This window comes from Macrotis lagotis, chromosome 1 (assembly GCF_037893015.1).
Source record: "Macrotis lagotis isolate mMagLag1 chromosome 1, bilby.v1.9.chrom.fasta, whole genome shotgun sequence".
NCBI lineage: Eukaryota > Metazoa > Chordata > Mammalia > Peramelemorphia > Peramelidae > Macrotis > Macrotis lagotis.
In genome coordinates, this window is record NC_133658.1 from 681,416,426 (window position 1) to 681,440,343 (window position 23,918).

A 23,918-nucleotide genomic window follows, 5' to 3' on the forward strand; every position below is an offset into this window, starting at 1 on the left:
GAGAGTGTGCTATGCTAAATCACCAGCTTCACTTTCTCCTCAGGAGCAGTCTGGGTCCAGTGGCCAAATATGAATTGATGTGAGGCAGTCAGGGTTAAGTAACTTGCCCAAGGCCACACAGCTAGTAGGAGTTAAGTGTTTGAAACAGATTTGAACTCAGGTTCTTCTGACTCAAGGACTGGTGCTCTATCCAGGGCAAGATGACAAAGTGGATAGATATTTGATCCTACAGGTTATAGGGAGCCACTGAAATTTACTAAATGAAGATCAATTAGAAAGATCAGTAAATGATGAATTGGAATGGAGAGACTTGAGGCAAGGAGATGAATAGTTTAGAGGTGAAATGATGAGGGTATATTGGTAGCTGTGTCCTTTCCTCTCCCCTCCTTTCCCCTCTTGCATGATATGTTGTAGAGGAGATCTTTTCTCAAATTCTGATTAACCTCTGATGTTCTTTCTAACTCTGAAATTCTATGATCTTAAGTAGCTGTATTTTGTAAGTGTCAAATTCATTTATTTTATAATATTAATATATAATAATTATTTGTGTATATATTATTCCTTTACTGAACTATAAGCTCCATGAAGGCAGGAACTTTGTCACTCCCTCATACTATATTTTGTATATAGTAGAATACAGTACAAGTTTTCTGAATGAGCAAATCATCCTCAATGGTTGTTTTTGGGTGATGAGGACAAGTTTTGCTGAACTTGACTGCCTGTATACTGATTTTAAAATTAAAATGTGACAAGAAATAAATGGCCAGTCAGTTTCCTATTTCAAGGACAATGTATTCTTTCTATAGGTATGAAGCGTCCTTTGAGTCCTGACTACATCCTCGAAGATGGAGTTATGAACATGGCTACCTTTCTACAAGGCTTTGAAGAAAAAGGATCAAAGCATGAACGACCAGACTCTCAAGTGAATAAAGAAAAAAAGAAAATTCTTTTTTCCTTCTGTGATGTGTGCAACATTCAACTGAACTCTGCTGCTCAGGCTCAGGTCCATTACAATGGGAAATCACACCTGAAGAGGGTGAAGCAGCTGAATGATGGGAAGGTCCCTGCACATTCTTCCAGCCCTGGGTCACTGTTGGTAGGAACAAGTACAGGTAGGTAGGCCTGTCCAAGAGGTCATTGTTTGCATGGGTGAGTAGATCTTTTTTTTTATTAGAAAAAACGATTTTTTTTTTAGGAAAGATGAGTTTTTGTCTTTAAAACTGTGGTCCCATAAGATGTTATCTCCCCTTGTCTAGGTAAAATTTCAGGAGGAATTTGTCACTTTATTTTTTGATAATCAGTTTCTGACACAGTTTGTACTTTGGAGCATAAGCCCTCCTGTATTCAAATGGTGTGAACATTTCCTAATGTACTTTTGGAGCATATTTCTAAAATGAACCAATGAGATCCCTTCTTGTTCTCATGAAAAATTTAAGTTTCTTGAATTTTTTAATGCATTTTCTACCTAATAACTTAACTTAGAATATTTTAAAACTAACCATTATAGCATCATGCAGAATCCCTCCCAACACACTAATCATGTGCATTTCCAGTGTCTTAGGGCTTTATTGAGTTGCTAGCAGTATACTGATTATTGATCTAAGGGAAGTTTAAGAGAACTGATTTAACTGAATGTGTATTCTATCTCCAAAGGATCAATCCCAACAACACTCATTCCTAACCTTTACTTCTTGTTGGAGTAAAGAAAGAACTTAGCAATTATCTTTCCTTTGGGAAAGTGCTTTTTTGTTTTTCATGCCATCCTATTATCAATGTCCAGTGTGAAAGGAAAAAACAAACAGAGGTATTGTATTTCTTCTATCTGGGAGAATACTATAAAATGTAGAAATCACATCTAGTTTTGATTAGGAAGCTCAAATAAACACCCTTTCTTAAAATGATGAAATATTTGTGTATTCTATTTTAATAAACATTTGTCTGAGGTACAGAAGCCCATATTTGAAGCATATTAAAGTGGAAATGCTGCATGCAGAAATCTCCTGCATGTAGGGAAATTTCTACGTGTGCATTTCCCTTATATGATTTTAAATTGTGTGATATTATGTCATAATTCATGTTAAGCTCCATTGAACTTAAATGAAAGCCATCTACATATGAAGATCAAGCTGGAAATAATGATTAGGAAATTTATAAATCAGATTAAATCTTATTTCACTTGAGGCTTGATTAATCATGGTAGAAAATACTTTCACTTAAGAAATCTCATAAGTCCTTTAATTTTGTTTTACCTACATGATATTCACTGGTCAGCTGAAGGTCTTGACTTATAAGTTATAGCATTATTTTACAATAATTTAAAAAAATCTCCTATTGTCTTTTCTTTGTTATTCTTTTATCTTGCATTATGTATGTGATGACTATGGTGTCAAAGTGGGAAAAAAGGTTTGCCAGAAATATATCTGCAACAGAAAACTCACAAATTAATATTATAATTATGCTTATAGTATGAATAAATAAATAACAAATTCAAGGAGAAATATCAGGATTACATGAAAGTGTTGACAAATTTTGCTTCTCTGCTTTGAAGTACAAAATGTGTTGGATTCAAACATAGCTGTGGACATGTTTGATGTTTTTTTCCTCAGAACACAGATGGCTTTAGTAAAAGGAGAATATCTCAAAATAAAGAAAATTGACCTTGATGACATATTTTTAAACAATTCATGTACTTGCAAATTTCTTTATTTGTAAGAATTAGCTATAGTTTTAATCTTTAGTCAGGACAAGCCAGCGTAAATGGCATACATGATAATAGTTTTCAAAGGAGGGACAATTTCTACTTTTTTTGCTTTTTTACCTTGTGTCACATTATATTAGTGACCAGTATAAGAAGAAATCCTGTAATAGCTAAAGATCTTTTGCAGAGGTTCTTCGGAACTTAGGTACATGGTTACTTAGATAATTAGGAACATCAATATTTGAGTACTTCTTAGGTTATCAGTTCATTAGGCAATTAGATATCAATTAACTTCTTAGTTATATAACTAAGGATCTCTCTCTCTCTCTCTCTCTCTATATATATATATATATAAATATATGTATTAGGTACTTAGGTGCTTAGCTGCTAGCTGTTCAATTAAATTCCCTCTCTCTTTCTATCTATATACACATTTAGATACTTTAGTAATAAGGTACTTATAGATCATTAGGTACTTCGGTATAGTCATTTAGAAACTTGCTAATTAAGTCCTCAGAGACATAAACACGTAGGTGCTTAGGTATACAGGCACCAAAACTTAAGTATCCAGGAGCATATACTCTTAAGTATTTTTAGCTAATTAGACACATAATTAGATGTTTAGAAACCTTATGTATGATATTCACATATGTGCAGTAAATTAGTTATAATAACTTGAATAGATTAAATCCAGTATAAAGAGTTCAAAGAGGCCTAATCTGATTTAAATTCATTCTTATTGATCTGAACCAGTGCAAATGGCTCAAACCAGTTCCATCAAATTCAAATTGTTCTGAACTGTTTCAGTGTAGTTCACATTAATTCATACTAGTTTGATGATTCCAGTTCATCCAAACTGGTTCAGTCCAGTTCAAACTAGTGTTACTAAACTGATGCTACAAACTACTTAGGTACATTGGTACTTATGTAATTTGGTAACTTAAAGAAACAGCCAAATAGGTACTTATATATAAATAATTAAATACTTAACCAAGTAATTGAAAAAAATCAAGTACCTAGTTAATCAAGGTCATTAGAAATGTCCATAGAAAATTAAGTACTTGGGTAATCAGTTAATTGGGTACTCGGGCATATAAAGTGCTTAGGTAATCAGTCAATTAGATACTTCAGTGCAAAGGTACTTAGTAATTAGATATTTAGGGAACTTGGTACTCAGGGACAGAGGAGATTAAGTATTTAGGTATATGACTAGGTAATCAGTTATTTAGGCACTTACAGGGATACTGAGGCATTTGGGTGCATAATTACAAAAGTACTAAGGTAGTAAGTAATTTAGATACTTCATTATTTATGCTCTTCTAAATATGCTAAATAAATGTCCTATCTGTCTAAACCAGTTCAATTCTGTTAAAACTAGTATAAACCAATTCAAACCAGATCAAATGAGTCTAAACTGCTTCAGTCTGTTTCAAATTGATCTGAAAGGGTTCAAACCAGTCTAAATAGGTTTGATCTGGTTCAGATCAAAGGTCTGGTATCAACCATTTTAGTTCAAACATCTAAACTGATTAGGTTTAGATGCAAAAGTACCTAGATACTGATGTGCATAGGAATTTAGATAAAAGGTAATTTGGTACTTATAGTAACTAAGTACAGAGTTAATTAGAGACATAGGTAATTAGAGACTTAAGCAATCATTTAATAAGGAAATTAAGTACTTCAGAGTTTAGGTATAGAAGGACTTAGGGACTTAGGTAATCAGTTAAGTAGATGCTAAAGTATCTAATTATATAAAACTTGAGTTAAATGTACTTAGGTCAACTTCAGACTAGTTCACAGCAATTCAGACTGTTCTTAGTCCAGGTCAAATCCAGGTTCAAACTCATTCATTTGGCTTTAATCTCGTTCTTCGTAAAAGTCTGGTTTTAACCTGTCCAATGCAGGTCAAAAGGGACTAAACCATTATATTTAGAAATAAGGATTTAGTTATTTAGGTACCCTGGTATTTGGGTAAAAAGGTAATAAGTTAATTAAAAGATATTCAGTTGTTTAGATCCCTAATTACATATTCAGGATAGTGAAGTTCTTGGGTACTTGGGTAATTAGAGCCACATAAAGTGCCTATGTTTGTTCCACAGAAAATTAGGTACTTAGCTGCCTAGTTGCATAGCTATTCTGTTAAATTCCCAGTTATGTGTGCATTTAGTTAAATATATATTTAGATACTTTAGATAATGCTTAGATTAATCTGTTCCAAACCACATCAATCCTGCTCAAAGAGGTGCACATCATCCTACATCAGTTCAAACCTGCTTAAACCAGTTCATTCTGGTTAATTCAGTCCAAACCACACTAAATTGTTTGAAGAATTTTATAACCAGTTCATACCAGTCTAAACCATTTCACTTTGATGCATATCGGCCTATTTTAACTTAAATTCATCCAAACTGATGTCTTGGGAACATAGGCAGTTAGATACAGAGGTATCATTTTTTTTTCCTGTTGGTAAAATTTTGACATATTTTTATTCAAATGTGTCAAACAAAACAAAAGCAAAGCCACAAAAACAAATCAGCTTCATCAGAGACACATCTGAGAATCTTCATCTAACCCCATTTACCCCCAGAAAAGAGATTGGGAGTTGGGGGGTTCCCCATAGCATCTGGAAATCACTCACTCACTTTCACTGGTTTGGACATGTATGAAGAGAATCCCATTTAGGAATGCTGGTGAATTTGTTTGGATGTACAGGAAACCCTTGAATGATATGAAGTTAGTTTTATTCATATGCTTGGAAGTCTGGTCAAATCTAAATATGAATGGAGGGAGGTCCTTCCCTCCTGGCCAGCCTTTTCTGCTGCTCCCATTTTCATCTAAGTTTCTTACTCCCCCCATCCCTTCTCTCTCCTACCAGCTCCTTGGATAGGGCAGGCAGTAAATATCTGTACAGCCCATGTCTTTTACCAGCCTTAGGTAACTTGTCGGTACTTAATTACATAAACACTTAACTACTTAGGTAGACAATTACATACTTAAATTCTTAGACATATAGAGATGCAGACACTTTGGCACTGAGTTACTGTGACTCAAAGGAATGATTGCCAGGTTGGTTAGACATTGTCCCTATTCACACACTTACTATTCCCCTCACCAAACTGGTTTAATTGACCTTCCCTAGTCATGGCATTCTACCTCCCGTATCCATGATCTTCCAGATAAAAATCCATGTTCCACTTGTTTTTTTCTTGGTTTCCATGTATCCCTCCTCTTTAAGTTCTAACTAAATCCCAGTCTATATGGGAGAACTTCCCTAGTCACTCTCAGTTCGAATGCTTTCTGTCTGTTGATAATTCCTTTTTAGAGCTTGTTTGTATATATTTTTGCTTTCGTGTTGTTTCTTCTCTTACATTGTGAGTTCCTTGGAAGCATGGTCTGACTTTTGCCTCTTTTTATACTCCTAGTACTTAGAAAAGTGTCTATAATTTATAGTATGCGCTAATTAAATAAATCACTAAATAATTACTAAATAAATTACTGTCCTCCATCATACACTCTCTCCCTCTCTCTCTTTTTTTTGGAGCACCCTTCTTTGCCCTTCTAGCATTCACATAGTTTTTTTTCCTATCATTCTTATTTCTGAATAAAGTTTATAGAGCATCCATAAAAATTAATCTGAAATGATAGGTGAAAACAATTCTGGTATGCTTATTAAGCAACCATATTTCAAGGTTATAGAATCTATTAAGGTTTTCAGTCAGAAAATGAACTTCACAATTCAACCCAGTTATTTCAAAATCTAGAATTCGTCCTGGTTTCTTTAGCCAGTTTTTTCACTTTTGTTAGTTCTAGAGAATGGCCACAAGGTGGTGCCATAAGTATGTAATAAATACAATGTCTAATGCCATTTCAGAGCATGGTAGATAGAGACATTAATAAATTTTTCCAGAAAAGAAATACAAATATAACATTTCTACATTTCCTTATGTGTGTATCACCTTCCTACTATTTGTCAGAAAAAATTAACAAATTAACATGTCAGTGAAAAGTTAGGTGAACTTAAAACTGCAAGTAAAATTGTACCTGATTGAATCATGAATAATTGAAGGTTTAATAGAAACACAAATTTAGAGTTAGATAAGAATATAACATCTTCTTTTTACATAAAAAGAAACAATTCCAGAAAGAGTTTGTCACTTCCACAAAGTCAATGGACAACAGGTGACTCAGAGGATAAACTAAGAGACTCCAATCAGAAAGACTAATCTTTCTGAGCTCAGATCTAGTCTCAAACTTCAACTGTGTGACCCTGGACAAGTCACTTAACCCTTCAATAAAATGAACCAGAGAAGTAAATGAGAAACCACTCCAGTATCTTTACCAAGAAAACCCTATATGACATTACAAAAAGTTGGACACAACTGAAAAAAACAACTGAATGACAACAACCAAGGTCAACTGGTAACTAGGGCTGGGATTAAAGGACATATTCTCAATTTGAGCCCAGGTCTTTTCATACCAAACCCAGTGTTCTTGCCACAGTTATAATGCAACGGTTCTCTGGTTTAACTCACTCTTATTTTAGAAGAGGAAAGAGACCCATCATGGTTAAGTGACTTGCTCAAGTGACTTGCTCAGATTCTAAGATCTAACTAAGCCAGGTCTCAAATTAAAATCCCTCATTTTCATATCCAGGATTTTACCCCCATCCCACACTGATTCAATAAATCAACAGTTTAAATGATAATTTCACTCTCCATTCCATTCTTAATGTAATGTGTTTTATTCATATAACCAAGCAATACTACTTTGGTAGTATGTTATTGATCATACTATAAAATAATTGATTAAGTTCGATTAAAACCGATTAATTTTTCTTGAACAATCTGACTTTTTCACAAACTTTATTCTAGTAATTAAATAATAACTTTCATTGCAGATAGGATGAACATTGATGAAATGGTCCATTCTAAAAGAAACAAATATAAGTTCTTTTGTAATTCTATTCTAGGGGAATTTTTCCTTCTTTGTTTTAAGGAAGAAACTGGTATTGTGGTAGTCATAATGTAGAAAGAGGATGTTTTTATGTTTTTAAAAAATATTTGTTTGACTTTTCATTTAGGTTTTACTTTGGGAGTTTTACTAAATAATTTGCTATGCTTTTACCTGTGAGATCATATTTTGCAAATGTAATCTCTCTACAGGTACAGAATATTACCTCATGAGTAAGAAAAACTAATTTCAACTTCTAATACTGTGTGACCTTGGAAAAGTCATTATAATATCCCTGGGCCTCAATTTCCCCATTTTGATTTCAGGCAACTGTGTTTCAACTTATTGCCTTTATATAGCATTGTCTGGAGCACTGAGAAGTTAAGATATTGAAACCTTGAACTTTTGAGGACAGCTTTTTATCTGTCAAGTTATACTACCTCAGAAAGATGATAGTCTGTATTATTCAATGAGAGGGAAATAGGAAGAGAAGATGGAGGAAAATACACGGAATTACATACATACGTGTAATATATCTTATATATATATAATATATGTATGGATTCTTTGATAAATAGTTCTCTAGGAGTGATTCCAGTCAGTATTCCATAGCCTCATATGTGGCATTTTGTCTGTATTGAGGTAGAGAAGAACTTATTTGAAGTATACCTTGTGACCCTTTGTCCTATAGAAGGGATTCTTGCATTCCATAGAATGTTTCTATCAGCAAACAAATTCTCTTATTCAAAAATGAATGCTTCTTTCCCCACTGTCATCTTAAACTTTCAATAAAACTGATACTATAAACAAAGTACAGAGATACATTATAGATCCTTTCTCTTTTACAGAATTGGTTCCTGTGTGATTCACTGGTACAGTGGGTATAATTTCTGAACATGAATTAGAATTTGTGCTCTGACTACTGCTTCTCAGTCTCCTTTGCTATTTTCATTCATGTCATATCCATACACATGACAAAAGTGATTTAAATTGAGTGTATGTTTGAATCTATCTTTCTCCTACTCAATAAAGTCAATCCCTACTATGCATAGGATGAAATAAATATAAATGAAATATAAATTCCTCTGTTTGGCATTTAAATTCTTAATAATATTGCCCCTTTCTATCTTTTCAGTCTTATTACAAATATACTCCCTTTCACATTTCCTTTAGTCTAACCATAATGGCCTTTCATATGAGGTTCCACTTTTGGTCTCTATACCTTTGCATTGCCTATCATCCACCCCATAGAATCACTATGTCCCTTCAAAATTCATCTCTTATATCACCTTGAGCAGGAGCCCTTCTTCATTTCCCTAGTTGCTAATGCCTTTCCTTGGGCATATTCCCCAACTGTCCTGGGATATTTCTTTTATTTCCTTCTATATATTCTTTCACTTGCAGAACCCATTGATCCAGGAGATCCCTTATGATTTTCTATGCAGTTATACCCACAACATTATATTCATCCCTAGTTTCTCTCTTGAGCACTATTCTTGCATTATTTTCTGACTGTTGAATATTTTGACCTAGATATCCTCATACTCAACATCTCCAAAGCAAAACTCATTATCCAAACCAACTGCTTTCTCAAACTTCTTTATTACTGTGGAAAATCACTGTTTCCCATCTTCTTTGTCATCTTCAACCATTTGCTATCACTCTTCCCATATACTCAGTAGGTTGCCACATTTTGTTGTCTCTGTATCTACATTTCTTTTAAAAATCTCATCCTTCCACTTTTACAACCAGCATCCTCATTCAAGCACTTATCACTTTTCATCTGAACCATTATTATACAGTCTCCTAATTGGCTCCACTGTCTCAGATCTCACCATCCATCTCCAGTCCATCTTCCACTCAGCTGACAGTGATTTTCATTAAGTGCATGCTTGAATCTGTCACTTTGCTATTCAATAAGGTGGATTTCCTACTATCCATGGGATGAAATATAAACTTTCTTTGACATTGAAAACTCTTGACAGCCTGGCCCCCCTTTCAGACTTCTTGAACGTTTACTCCTTTCATATGAAGTTCCACTTCTTATCTGTATACTTTTACCTTTCCTGTTCACCATTTATAGAGTCCTTTCTTTCCTGGTCCTACCCTTTAGAATTATTTGATCCCTTCAGAATTCACCTCGAGTATCACCTTGCACAAGAGCCCTTTCTGATTTTCCTCATAGTTGTTGTCTTTCTTTCAAAGATTGCCTTTCATGTACTCCATATGCATATTTTAAACATATATCCATACACATATACATACATGCATGTATATGCATATTTTGTCTCTTCTCAAGTCTCAAGGATTTTTGTTTTTTTTTCTTTCTATCCCTAGCTTTAGCACAATGACTGGTAAAAAGTAGTTATTTAACAAAAATGCTTACAGGTTGGTTGATTGATTAATGTTCCTTCCACAAAGTCTTATTAAAATTACTTCAATTCCAGTATGATCAATTTATTCAGTGAGCATGTACCAAGTAATTCTACCAAGTAAGATATACATTTTCCCCACTTTAAAAATCACCAAGGGGCAGCTGGGTGGCACAGTGGATGGAGCACCAGCCCTGGAGTCAGGAGTACCTGAGTTCAAATCCGACCTCAGACACTTAATAATTACCTTAGCTGTGTGGCCTTGGGCAAGCCACTTAACCCCATTGTCTTGCAAAAGAAAAAACAAAAAAAAACCCCTAAAACCAACAGCCAGGGGTACAAATGGCAGTACTTTACATGCATATAGCCATGGACATTCAGAACCAGTTCACACTTTATTTGAACATTGGATTGGAAAATTTCATTGAGTTGATAATTATGACTTACTTTGGTTTTGTTATCTGGAAAATGTGTGGTGACAGCAGAGAAGAAAGGGGTCAGGATGGGTTATTATTCTGCAAGTTGTCCTGACATCATAAGAACCTGGAAGTTGACTTATGTCAAGACCTATGTGGGTATAGGCTAGTATCAATTCATGGGTATATGTGATGGAAGTTAAGAAACTTCTGAACAACTAATGCAATCCTCTCAATTTATAGACAGATAAATTAAGATTTAATGCTCTCTTTAAAAATTGTGAACTTCAAATGTATCCTAGATCTAATGTGATAACAAAAATTAAATGATAATAGACTAGTTTTTCCAACTTTCACAATGAAGCAAGATATACTGAACCTCATTTTTAAGTATTGAAACTTGCATAGAGACAGTATGAATATCTGGGCAGTGAGTGATTTGAATCTCTGAAGGTAGACTTCAGAGACTCTGTGTCTTAGTTTGAAAAGAGAACTCAGCAGGCAGAATAATATTCCAGGGAGAAAAGACTGTAGTAATGACTGTAGGCTGAGTGGAAATTTTGATTCAGTGAGTTCAATTCCCAGATGTGGAATTTATACATCACATTATCCTGGCCAGATTTTTCTTTTCACTTTCACCCACATGTTCAATATTTAAAATTCATGTCAAAGCATCCCAGGCTAGGAAATGCCATTGGGTTCGGTAAGTTCTTGATCCACTTGGGACATCTTCACAGGTGCCATTGAATCATGTTTGATGTGCCTTGGACTTTCAGATATATGTAAGATCTCAGAATTCAAGCTTTGGTCCTTCTTCTTTTCTGACACCTAACTTGTTGCACCTGTAGATTAGAGCAGTCCAGTAGGCTGTTATGCGAATTGTGCCCAGTCTTTGTTCTAGGTCATTGTGTATGTGCAAATATATATGTACTTTTGAATCTATATTATATATGTGTGTGTGTTTGCATGTGTATATTGGGTATTTCATAGAGATGTAAATATATAAATATATATATATATATCATTCATGTTAATATCTTACAGTCTGCTCAATTTGTACATCTATTAGAGAAATGCTGCTAGATGTATAATATGTGTGTGTGTGTGTGTGTTTATTACATAGACAGATACATTGACATTAGCATCATAGTGACCACTTCATTCTAGGCGTCTTGGACTTTATAGAACACACACACACACACACACATTCACACACAATTCTCCCCCCCCACAACATTCACAGCTAAACATGCATACCTCCTAGATAGATATTATACCCATCTTATGGATACTCCTCTACTAATCTGACATTTATTGGGTATTCATTAAGTACATTGTCCTGTGCTAGCTAGTATCAGTGCTGTGGGTATATACTGAGGGGAAAGTTAGAGGAGTATGCCAAGCCCTGAAGGAAAGTTGGTCATGCTTAAAGGACTTGTTAACATTTTTAGACCACAGTTAGCACCATTCAGGAACTAAAGTGGTGATTGTCTACTGATGCATCAGCCTTCAGGAGTTAATATGGCTACTTCCACTGTCCTATGAGCTGCTTCCCTCTCCTGGAACATTTTATACCCTATAAAACTGGTTCAATTGACTATAATAATTACCTGTGCTAGATACCAGGCAAGTCAACCTTGCACCTTGCCTTAAGATTTGATGTTCTACTCTCTCTTTGATAAAAACTGCTGGGAAAATTGGAAGTTAATATGGAAGTAACTTAGATTAGATCAACACCTCACACCCTATACCAAGATAAGATCCAAATGGATACAGGATTTAGGCATTAAAAAACAATACTATAAGCAAATTAGAAGATCAAAGACTAGTTTACCTGTCAGATCCATGGAAAGGGAAGCAGTTTATGACTAAAGAAGAGATGGAGAACATCACTAAAAACAAACCAGATGATTTTGATTACGTTAAATTAAAAAGCTTTTGTACAAATAAAACAACTGTAGCCAAGATCAAAAGAAATGTAGTAAACTGGGAAACAATCTTTCCAACTAATGTTTCTGACAAAGGACTCATTTCTAAAATATACAGAGAACTGAGTCATATTTTTTTTTTTAAAAAAGTCATTCCCCAATTGACAAATGGTCAAAAGATATGCAAAAGGCAATTTACAGATGAGATCAAAGCAATCCATAGTCATATTGAAAAATTGCTATAAATCATTGCTTATTAGAGAAATGCAAATTAAAGCTTCTCTGAGGTACCACCTCATACCTTTCAGACTGGCCAATATGACCAGAAAGGATAATGATCATTGCTGGAAGGGATGTGGGAAATCTAGGACACTATTACAGTGTTACTGGAGCTGTGAACTCACCCAACCTTTCTGGAGAGCTATTTGGAACTATACCCAAAGGGCAACAAAAATGTGCATACCCTTTGATCCAGCAATACCACTACTGGGTCTATACCCTTCAGGGTATAGATGATGAAAAAGGGTAAAAACATCACTTGTACAAAAATATTCATAGAAGTCTTGTTTGTGGTGGCAAAGAATCAGAAATCAAGTAAATGTCATTCGATTGGGGGATGGTTTAGCAAACTGTGGTATATGTATGCCATGGAACACTATTGTTCTATTAGAAACCAGGAGGGATGGGAATTCAGGGAAGCCTGGAGGGATTTGCATGAACTGATGCTGAGTGAGATGAGCAGAACCAGAAAAACATTGTACACCCTAACAGCAACATGGGGGTGATGGTCAACCTTGAAGGACTTGCTCATTCCATCAGTGCAACCATTAGGGACAATTTTGGGCTGTCTGCGATGGAGAATACCTTCTGTATCCTGAGAAAGAACCATGGAGTTTGAACAAAGTCCAAGGACTACTCCCTTTAATTTAGGAGAAAAAAAGTTATATATTATTGTCTGATCTTGTTTTCTCTTATACTTTATGTTTCTTCCTTAAGGATATGATTTCTCTCTCATCACATAAACATGGAAACAATGCAAAATTGACAAATTGCTTTCTGTGGGGAGTGGGGGAAGGGAAGTTAGATTGGGGGGAAATTATAAAACTCAAAATCTTTAATAAAAAAAGATGTTCTAAGAAAGAAAGTGTATGTATATGGGACACTATACCATAATACATACACACACATATTTAATTGTCAGTTGAACCAGTTTTTATAAATTATATATATATATATATATATATATATATATATATTTATATGTATTATTGTGGTCATTTGAACCAATTTTATGTGTGTGTGTATGTGTGTGTGTGTGTGTGTGTGTGTTTAAGATAAAATGATGATTCAGTGGCTCTCACACAGCCAAATGAATATTTCATAGCCAGCATCTCAGTAGGTTAGATTGTTGTGCCGATGAAACCAAGATTATAAGCTTAAAGCCCCCCATTGGTTAGTTGGTTTTATTTAATTCTTGAGCCAAGGTTTGAATTCTCAATGCCAGTCAACTGTTTTGCAGACCTATACATTGGGAAGAAGAAAAACTAATATAAAAAAGTAAAGATGATTATTAAAAGATTGATGCCAATCTCAGAGTGGGGTCTTTGTGGTACACCTAAGAGATCTCTCTTTAATAAAATATTTCAAACAGGATAGGCTTAATAGATTGGATGAAGTCATAGGAAGCATATTTATTCAGTCTGATGCTACCACAAAGCAGTAAAGGATAGCTGACATATTACTGGATGACATAATTGATGTCCAGAGAAGTCTGATGGCTAGAATAATAGGTCAGAAGCAATAAGATGGAAGTTGTAGGGAATAATCATAGAGTCCTGTGCTTAGTTTAAAACATTAGTTTCATAAATATGGGGTAGAGGAGATGTAACTTGACAGTCATTTATATAAAGGGGACCCAGAAAAGTGAAGTAACTGCTAAAAAAATTCAGTCATAAACCATATTAATATGCAGTTGTGAGGTCAAGGGAGGTAATAATCACACTGAATGTAGTCACACTGTTATAATATGGCTGGAATTTTGTGTATAATTTGGAGTGGCATATTTTAGCAAGGACATTGAAAAGCAGGAGTACTTCCAAGGAAGATGACTAGGTTGGTTAGAGGTTGCATGACTTGGAATGTCCAGAATGTTCATCTGGGTCATAGAAAACCAGGAGGGTGTGATGGTTACTTTTAAATAGTTGAAAAGTTGCCATATAGCAGGGTATATAGACAAATTCTCTGTGGGTCCAGAGGGTGTGATTAGGACAAAATGATTGAGTAGAAGTTAGCTTAGGAAAGTTTCAGCTCAGTTTAAAGAAGACATTTTTAAAAAAAATGGGAACTGTTCAACCACCAAATTTTCTCTCTCACAAAGAGGTGAGTGTACTATCTCTTTGGAATGTTTAGAGAGCAGCTAGATAGCTCAATGAACAGAGTATTGGGTTTGGAGTCAGGAAGATTCATCTTCCTGAGTTTAAATCTGCTCTTAGACATTTACTTGGGTATAATCCTAAACAAGTCACTCAACCCTGTTTGTCTCAGTTTCCTCTACTCTCAAATGAAGTGGAGAAAAAAATCAATGAAGCACTCAAGTAGTTTTGCCAAGAAAACCCCAAATGGGGTTACAAAGAGTGGAGCATGCCGCAATCCCTGAATGGGTTAGAAGTCTACATAATATCATGTACTATGGAATACAAGTCCTTCAGAAATACAATATGAAACCAGAGTGCTCCTCTCATAACTAGTCAATAGCAAATGATTATTAGATATGTGTATATTGGTGTAAATCTTATTATATTTGTGGTGCTCTGAAACACTATATCACTTTCATTTCCCTCATGGAACTTAAGAGCTGAAGTTTACCATGACTATTTTGTCCTTATGTCTTACCCCTATTCTAACTCCTTAAGGAGAGGAACTACTTTGTTCCTGCTTGTAGTCTTCCATTTTCTTCTATCCTCAGTGGAATAAAACTTTTTGCAATGATTTGCTGAACTGAATTGGAATTGAAAGATTTTGTGTCAGTAATTGTTTGGAGTCATTAAAGGACCTTTTTCTTTTTGATTTTTGAAAACTGAGTTTTCACTCAGAGGTCAAGGGAAAGGCTTAGTCATTGTAAGCATTCTGAAACAAATAACAAACAAGGAACCATGAAGTACTGGAGTAAAAGATGTTACTAGAGAAGATGGACTGAATGTGAGGGAGGCATAACTGATGGGCAGCCTATATGTTTTACGGTCAGACTGAAGATACCAAAAAACAAAAGATGAGGACTTTGAACCTGTTGGGTGTTCCCCCTGTAAAGAACTTGGAGGAGGACATAGACAACAGTTTTACAGGAGGTTCAGGCGCAGATGGGCTTCAGTATCACATCACATCGATGAACCCACAGTTTAATTGGAATATTTCATTCACAGTATGTAACTATTTGGGCAGAGTAGGTAGTTTTATGAGTTGTCTTGTCCAGAACAATTGATCACTTGTCTTTCAACTAGTCTTTCAAGGATAAGCCTCTTTTTGTTTAAACAGATAAGTCTTCAGACAATGACCTGTAGCCAGGCTTCATTTCAATGATGTAACAGCCTAGCAGGATTCACCAGAGCTTGCATGTAGCATTAGAGGTACTTCCATGCTGTGATAAGAACATGATGAGTTTCATACAGAAATTAGTCTAGCAAGAGGAGATACCTAGAATCAGACATTTAAAGCTGAAAGGCACCTCTTTTTACAGGTGAGGAAATTTGGATCCAGAAAAGTTGGCTTTTTCATGAGATAATACAGATTAGTAGTCAACCAGCATTTGTTAATGCCTATTATGTGCTAGGTAGGATGCTAAGCATTGGCAGTATGAAGAAAGGAGAAAAGCTCACTACCCTTAAGCTCACAATCTAATGAAGACAGCATACAAACAAGTATGTATAAACAATTCACCTGTAATATATATAGGAAAAACTAGAGATAATCTCAGAAAGAAGTCACTAGTTTTGAAGGGGCCTAGAGAAGCTTCTTGAGTGGCAACTGGATGATATAGTTGATAGAGTGAAGGACGTGGGATCTGGAAAAACCTGTAACGCCAAACACTTAGTTAACTGCATGACCCTGGACAAGTCACTTAACCTGGGTCTGCTTTGGTTTCCTTATCTGTAAAATGGAAATAATAGTACTCTCTACTTTGCAGGGTTGTGAGGATCAAATGAAAGAACATCTTTAAAGCCCTCAGCAGAATGTGTGTCCCATAATATATAACTTGTTTCCTTCCTTCCTAATTTCCAGTCAAACAGAATTTTAAGTATGACTTGAATGAAGCCAGATGAAAGAGTAGAGTACCTAGCCATAGGGAACAGTCAGTGAAAATGCACAATTAGGAGATGGAATGTCCTTTATGTTGTCTAAATGACGATACAGTAAGGTAGTGTGCTCCCCCCCCCCAAAAAAAAAGGAAGAATCAAACTTATGTCCTCAGACTGCAAGAACTAATGGTCTTTCTTTGATATTACTTTTTATTCAGCTAGCCCTGTTCACCATCGAACCTCTGCTTTGACTAAAGAACACAAGAGAAGGGGCCAACAGCACAAGTGAGAGATGTTCGAACTTAAAAAAAATCCATGGATCTTTAACTAGTAAAGATAAAGAACATTTAGTATTAGGTCCTTCAAAGAGAAATTCTATCTGTATTTTTCCTTGTTCACTATGCTGTGAACAATTTAGTACTAATCAATGTATTGTTAAACTAAGTTGTTTTATGTTGATGGTAATGTTTTTGAATAGTGTCCTTAATTATTTAACCCCCATGTTGAGGATCTTATATCATTCTGTTTTTCCATATATTTCTATATGGAGTTTCTTGGAATTTTAACCTCCTTCTTCCACAACCATTAAAAAAAATTCTATAATTATGTTCCAAGTATTCTCAAAAGAAAGGTATCATAGATAACATAATATGGTTATTACTGTTATTTAGACAGATGTATTGTTTTGTCCAAACTTAAGACATATTTTCCCGGATGAATTGATAATGAAGATAATGAAGTTTGTCCTTCTTTCTCAAAGAAGACCATGACATTAGTGGAGGTGATGCCATGACAAGCACATGAATTGGATTTGAATGAGGGGATGTGCCTGAGTCCTCAGCCTCACTCTCTCCTCTAGAGCCATCTGGGTCCAGTGACCAGATATGAACCAGAGATGGCCCTAGATGTTAGGCAATCGGGAATGCCAGGAAGTGACAGATGTGAGATCTCAAGGCATTCCTGCAACCTACAAATGCTTCTCTAGTTCTGCCTCATTCTTTCTTGGGAACAGTGCCCCCAGAAGCTGCCACCTCTCTTCCCTCTTTCACGAATGGTACCACTGCCACTTCCTTTTGAATTCACATTGTATATGTTATTTTAATTTAATAAATTACAGGAGACCATTTGTAATATTAAATATTGCATAATAAATTTTAAAAGATGGTAGCTTTTTAAAATGTGTTCATCATTTATAAAAATAAACATTTTGCTAGTAAAAGCTTAGACCAGTTCCAACTTGGATTATTCAGAAAGATAGAAGACATGCCAGCATAGATCAGACCAATGGCCAATAATTAGTCAAACAAGGCCCCAGAGAAGTTTTAGTGAGACAATATCTTCAGAGATTTGTTAAATAGCTCAAATATCTATAAGAAATTGTTTAACTTTATCATTTATGAGTTTATTAAAATTTCTTTTAAACTCATTTGTTTACTTTTTATTGCGTTTATATACACAACACTTACTTTTCTTTGGGGGGGGGTGTTCCTTAATTGATTCAGTTATGTGCCCTATCTCCTACAGTTAGACCAGGAAAAGTACCTTTGCTTCCTGATTGTTTTGTGTCTTCTTGTCTTTCTCTAAGCATTGCTAAAATACCTCAGCTTACTGATTTTTACTTGTATTCCTTCCTTCTATACTTTCTTATTTCTTTATAGGAATATTCTCTTTTCTCTCATGATGCCCCAATAATTTATATTAATGTATTCATTCCTAGTGTCTTCTTTCATTGATTAGTCTCTCTGATTTTAGACATTACTAATCCTTGTCCTTGCATAATTTCATTGCAATATTCCCAAACCCTCCTTGATATCCTTTTCATTGTGGCGACAACACTCAGCCTACTACTTTCTAAAAAAACTAGAAAAGTGATGCTACTGTCCAAAGACCTCTCCAAGAAAGCAAACACCTATGCAAATACAGATTCTCACCCATGGATCAATGATACTTTTTTTTTAAAGGCATCTAAAATTCCTGTAGGCTTCCTAACCTAATATTTCTTTTTTCCATGTTGAACTCTTGCTTGTTCTTTAGAGAACATTATTGTCATTAACAACAGCAACATTATTATTATTGTTATCCTTAAAAGTTTTTTGGTAGGTTCCTCGCTTACTAGGAACTTTCCACTCAAGAACTAACACAGACTATCGCAAATAATATTTAACTAAGCAAACGTTCAATTTACACCAAAGTCACTTCAATGATAGATGAAAAGTGGCATGATCATTTGATTGAAGCTTGTCCTATATACAAAATTAGTTCTAGTTAATTTTGATACCTAAAATTGGAGGTGGGGAGGGGGAGACTTACTATGGTCACAAAAATATCCTTCCTTTTCTGAGGGTCAATCACTGATGTAGCACAAGGAGACCTGTATTGAAATCCAAGGTCTGACAAAGACTGATTTTTGTGAGGAAGTGTTATAAACTTAATGAACCTCAATTTCCTTATCTGTATAATGGGGAGACTATTGACTATAGAAAATAAGTGCGAAGGGAATTGTGTGTTGTCATGAATGTGTAGATCCCCAATTATTGGCTTTGCTATGCTAGATTAAACTGGACCTCATTGACAGTGGCTCTGGACCAGGACCACAATTTTTTCAGTCTTCCCCATTCAGATACTAACTTCTCCAACCCTACCACAGCCCCAGAGGTTTATTATAATCTTCTTATAACTAGAGTTAGAGTATACAGAGGAAACAGAGATACCACCTACTACACAGAGCACCATGATTGGCACTGGGAAAGATATAAAACCTATCAAGGTAAAATATGATTGTTGGTTTTCCAGACCATGCTGTTGAAATGAATGGAAGAATAGTGATAGAAACATGGTCAGGTAGTATGATTCTTTCATTTCCTCCATGAGGGGTTGATTCCCCCTGTGTTTGAGACACACAGCCTCTCAGCTAAGGTTTTACCTATCTTCCCCAAATCCAGTTGCTTCTGCCCAATTCCTTAGGAGTACCTTGATCAAAAGTACTCCTTGATCTCTATAGTTTGATGAAAACCAACTGTGATGTGCTCAAATCTAAACAGACATTTTAGGCCAACTGATACCACAAGGTACCACGCTAAACTATCATGGATGGTGTTAGAACCAGACAATATATACTGAGGACTTCCCCTAAATTGACTCCCCCTACATTAGATCCTGAATGGATAGTCCCATTGAGAATGCAGTATATATACTGTTCTTTAAACAAACCCTTTCTTGGAAATACTAGTTGATTAAAACCTCATTCCTATAACTTTGTGATTATTTGATTAGAAAATTTACATTATTTTGGGGGATATATTTGTATGTGTGTTTGTGGATGGGAGGTGGTAGTCTAATGCAATGAAACCAATAATCTTATTAAAGTCTTTGGTCATTTCTACTGCAGCTTTCTAGGGGAGAGGGATAGATCTATCTTGTACTTTTATAAAGAGCACTATTATAAAGAATACTATTATGCATTTACAGTTTAGTAAAGAAAGAAAAATAAAGGGTAAATTATTTCACTGTGGAGGGCAGGTAAATATGTAAGGTACAGATCTGTGGATTGGCTGAGCAATGGAATTGCTTTCCCTTCAGTCTATCTCCACATTCCTTACTTGCCTGTATTTATTTTGTGCTACAGAAATCTTTTGGTGCAAGAACTTAGTTTGCAAGGAAAGACTATATATATTGATCCATGTTTACATTGCCTAAGACTTAAAACAATTATCAATGCAATTTATTTTGAAGAGACAGGCACTTAGTAAAATGTGCACAAGATACTCTTTAATGATTATCTGTGGTCAAATATATGGATTCCTTTCCATTATCATAAATGTAAATGCCTCTGCTGCTTTCATTTGTCTGTACAGAAGACTCAGTAATCTACAGCTTTTTTTAATTTTTTTTTTTTGCAGCCTTTACAATCATAAGTCCTCCTAATCTCGACTACTGATTTCTTCTCTGTCTCCTGCTCATTGTTGAAAAGGCAGAGCTATTTTTAACATTCTCACACTTTAGCTGGAGGATCCTTCCTTGGTGGGGTGGGGGGGTGGGAGAAGGTGTTTGGAGCCTTTCACAATCATCTCCTTTTGATGGTTTGCTTGAATGTGATCACCGTAGCTGATTTCATGCATTGATAATGAAGGCATAGGTTGCCGGCTTCTCTGCATAAATCCACCTCAGACTTGTAGCTTGACAGTGCTCCCGCCTTTCAGTACACACGAAGATATAGGGCTGAAATTGCTTTGCTTTCTTTACAAATGACTCAGTGTGCTTGTCCTTCCCTAAAATGTTGCCAGCGTGTAAAGGATTTTCAATGAGCGATGCAATAAGCCTGTGTCTGGGAAGGTTTGAAGCTGCATTGATATAACATTGTACTGTCACACAGATGATCAGGGCTGAATCCAAAGCTCTGTAGCAAGGACTGTGCATCAGACTGGTCACATACTGGAAGTTTGGTTTTGCCAACTTGGTTTCTATTTAAGCTGGTGAAAGGGGGCTGCCATAATGTGGAGTGGACTTCCTGGTAGAGGTGAGCATTTTTAAAAAATGATTATTATTGTTAAACTTGGATGACTCGCCCTGAAATGTCTGTCTGAGATGTTTTTATACGCCTTGTTAATTCTGTAGGGTCATCATGTGTTTACCATGCTGCATGGATGGAGAAGAAGGGGAAAAGTGAATCCCTGAATATGTGATTTCTTTTGATTTTATTTAAAAAGTAACTCCATGAATGTATGGGCTAAGCTTTCTGTTCCTTCATTGCTAGCTATTTGCAGAGGACATCTTACCAGTAGGTGACTTCCTTTGCATTTTAAATATTTTTGAATAAGTCATTGATATTATGTGATTTGCCATCATTATAGAAAGTAGGTAATTAGCAGTATGATTATGTGCTGCAGGTATCTAAAAAGCTGTAGATTGAATGCAATCTGTAGTGTATTTGACAAGAAAAATATAGAGGGAACCTCTGGTAATCACAAACTAAGAAAGTAAATGAAATGGATTACATACTGGAGTCATCATCTTGTTAAGCTTGACATTATTAATAATTAAAAGTTATGACCTGTCTTACACTGGGCAATCTCTGGTAATTTATTTCCAGTGATGGTTTTCTTTATGATAGAGGCATAGAATTGCAAGCCTTTCTGCATAAGTATAGTTTAATTAAATGAGACATTTCAAGTGCATCAAGTTTTATTTTCTTTAATGTAAATATGATGCTGACATTAGCCTGGGAAGTTACATTACTAAATCATCATACTTTTAGAAAGGCCCAACTTATTGTTACATAATGTACTGGTACCTATAAAGAAGAGTTTTACCTGTAGCTAAAAACCACTTAAATGATGACAAGCTGAAAGTTAGCTTCTGTTCTATTAAGTGTTGCCATCATCTAAGTTCTTTATGTCTTTTAAATGAAGTCTAATTCTTCTGTGCTCAAAAAATATTTTAAAGAAAAGGGTGTTGACAGTTATTGTGGCATGTTCACAATTGTATTATGCTTATTAAGAGTGTTTAAAATGGAGAGATTGTTGGGGGGTGGGAATCTATTTTTATTTGATTGGAAACTCACATAGCTCTTGGCTTTTTTTTCCTGCTAAATTTATTTATGAGGCAGCTGTTTTATAGCTTTTGGGTCTAAACTTATAGATAAGTGTGTATTTGTTTGACAGAAGATTCAAGAATTCCCATTTACTGCCAGTACATGTAAAGCTTGGCTAAGCAGACTGCATCAGGAGCAAACCATTTGTGTTAGCCAATCTGTCTTTGCAAGTCCCAGGGCCACTATCTTGCTAGAAGCCACTGTGTGCTTTTGAAAGCATGAAATTAGTTTTATACTGAGCACATGGTTTCTCATTTAGCAGTCCTTTTTATGGTAATGGTCAATTTATGGTTCACTGCCAGGATTTCGGTGTTCTGTCAGAGCCGATAGCTTCCACTAAGGTGTCCCTTGGAGATAAAGAAAAAACAAAAAAGAAAAGAAAAAGAAAAGAAGAAAAGAAAAAAGAAAGAAAATCCCCTTTAATTAGAACTTAGAAAGGAGACCTTACTTTCAACTTAGTCTACTAACTGAATGTTTTGGCTATTTCTCCAAAGTTCTTTCATGTTATTTAATCTAGATTAAGGAGGGGAATTACACTTGCCAATTTGGTTGGTTCTTAAAATGTTGCCTAGGGGTTGAAGTCAAAGCATGTGAAATGTTTGTCCACACTTTTGAAATATGTTTGCAGGAAGCTCCTCTATTGGTGCTGAAAACATTTTTGTCACCTTTATTTACTAGTTTGGTGTTAGATTCTCCATCACTGTGAAGAAGAAATACAATCTCTTTCCCCACCCCTACCATAACCCATGCATAAATGAGTGTGTCATAATATATTGTCATGCTGTATTTCCCTTAGCTTTGATGACTAGTGACTGTTAAAGACTACAATTAAAGAGACTGAACATAGACTAGTTGCTTATTCCATATATAATTTCTTTGACTTGCAAAGTGAAAGCTCTCAGCTGTCATAGTTATAGAAATACTACGTTAATTTTTCCCCTTGTCAGCTAGTGATGAGGAATCTAAGTATATAAATGAATGCTGAATTGGTGGTAATACTGCGGTGCTTTCCCTTTGAGGACTTTGGGTCATTACACTACTATTTGATGCAAATATATTGATTAATTTTAGTGTGCTTTATAATGGAGGTGATCAAAATTAATGACTTGAATATTTTTTAAGTATTCATGTATGGTCTTCTTTTTCCATGAAGATGATGGATTATTCAGGTGGATTCATCTGTCTAAAAGAACTCATATATACTTATTTTTTCCTAGTCTCTACAAAGAAAAAGAAGGGACACTTTAAATCTTGAGATTTCATTACATTATTTATTTTTAGTCACTTGGAGGTTTTTAATTTGTTGAATCAATTAAAGACTGTTAAAGTAGATGTACACTTTAAAAATATGAAAACATTTCTGGCCAATGAGAATTATCAGAGAAATGCTTTATTCTTTTGACACTACAGTGAGAATTATACCTCAGTTTATCCTTACATTTTAAACTTCAGGTTATCACAAAGCACAAATACCTTCCTTCTATTAATTGTCAGAATAAATATTTGTTTTAAAGATTTGAATTACAAATAAACCCTTTAGATCTCTTGCTTTCTTTGAGGATCAGGAAGCAGTGGGTAAGGGAGATAGTAGGTACCTGCTTGAAAGAACTTGGAATCACAGTGCTGAACTGTTTTTAACCTTAAAAATTCAGAGCTGTCTTCGAACACTGAG

The 23,918-nt window shown here is 35.1% G+C and overlaps 1 protein-coding gene across 4 annotated transcripts in view; it reads left to right on the forward strand.

Moving 5' to 3' along the window:
* Window positions 1-23,918, forward strand: part of ZNF385B (zinc finger protein 385B) — a 483,339-nt gene that overhangs the window by 131,232 nt on the left and 328,189 nt on the right. For 3 of the 4 annotated variants that reach the window (XM_074215577.1, XM_074215578.1, XM_074215579.1), the window contains exon 2: window positions 807-1,112. In XM_074215577.1, coding sequence (XP_074071678.1) covers window positions 809-1,112 — 304 coding nt within the window. In that variant the 5' untranslated portion in view covers window positions 807-808. Of the gene's footprint in view, window positions 1-806; window positions 1,113-20,730; window positions 21,173-23,918 lie in introns of those variants that run through there. The other variant, XM_074215580.1, reaches the window with a different exon arrangement.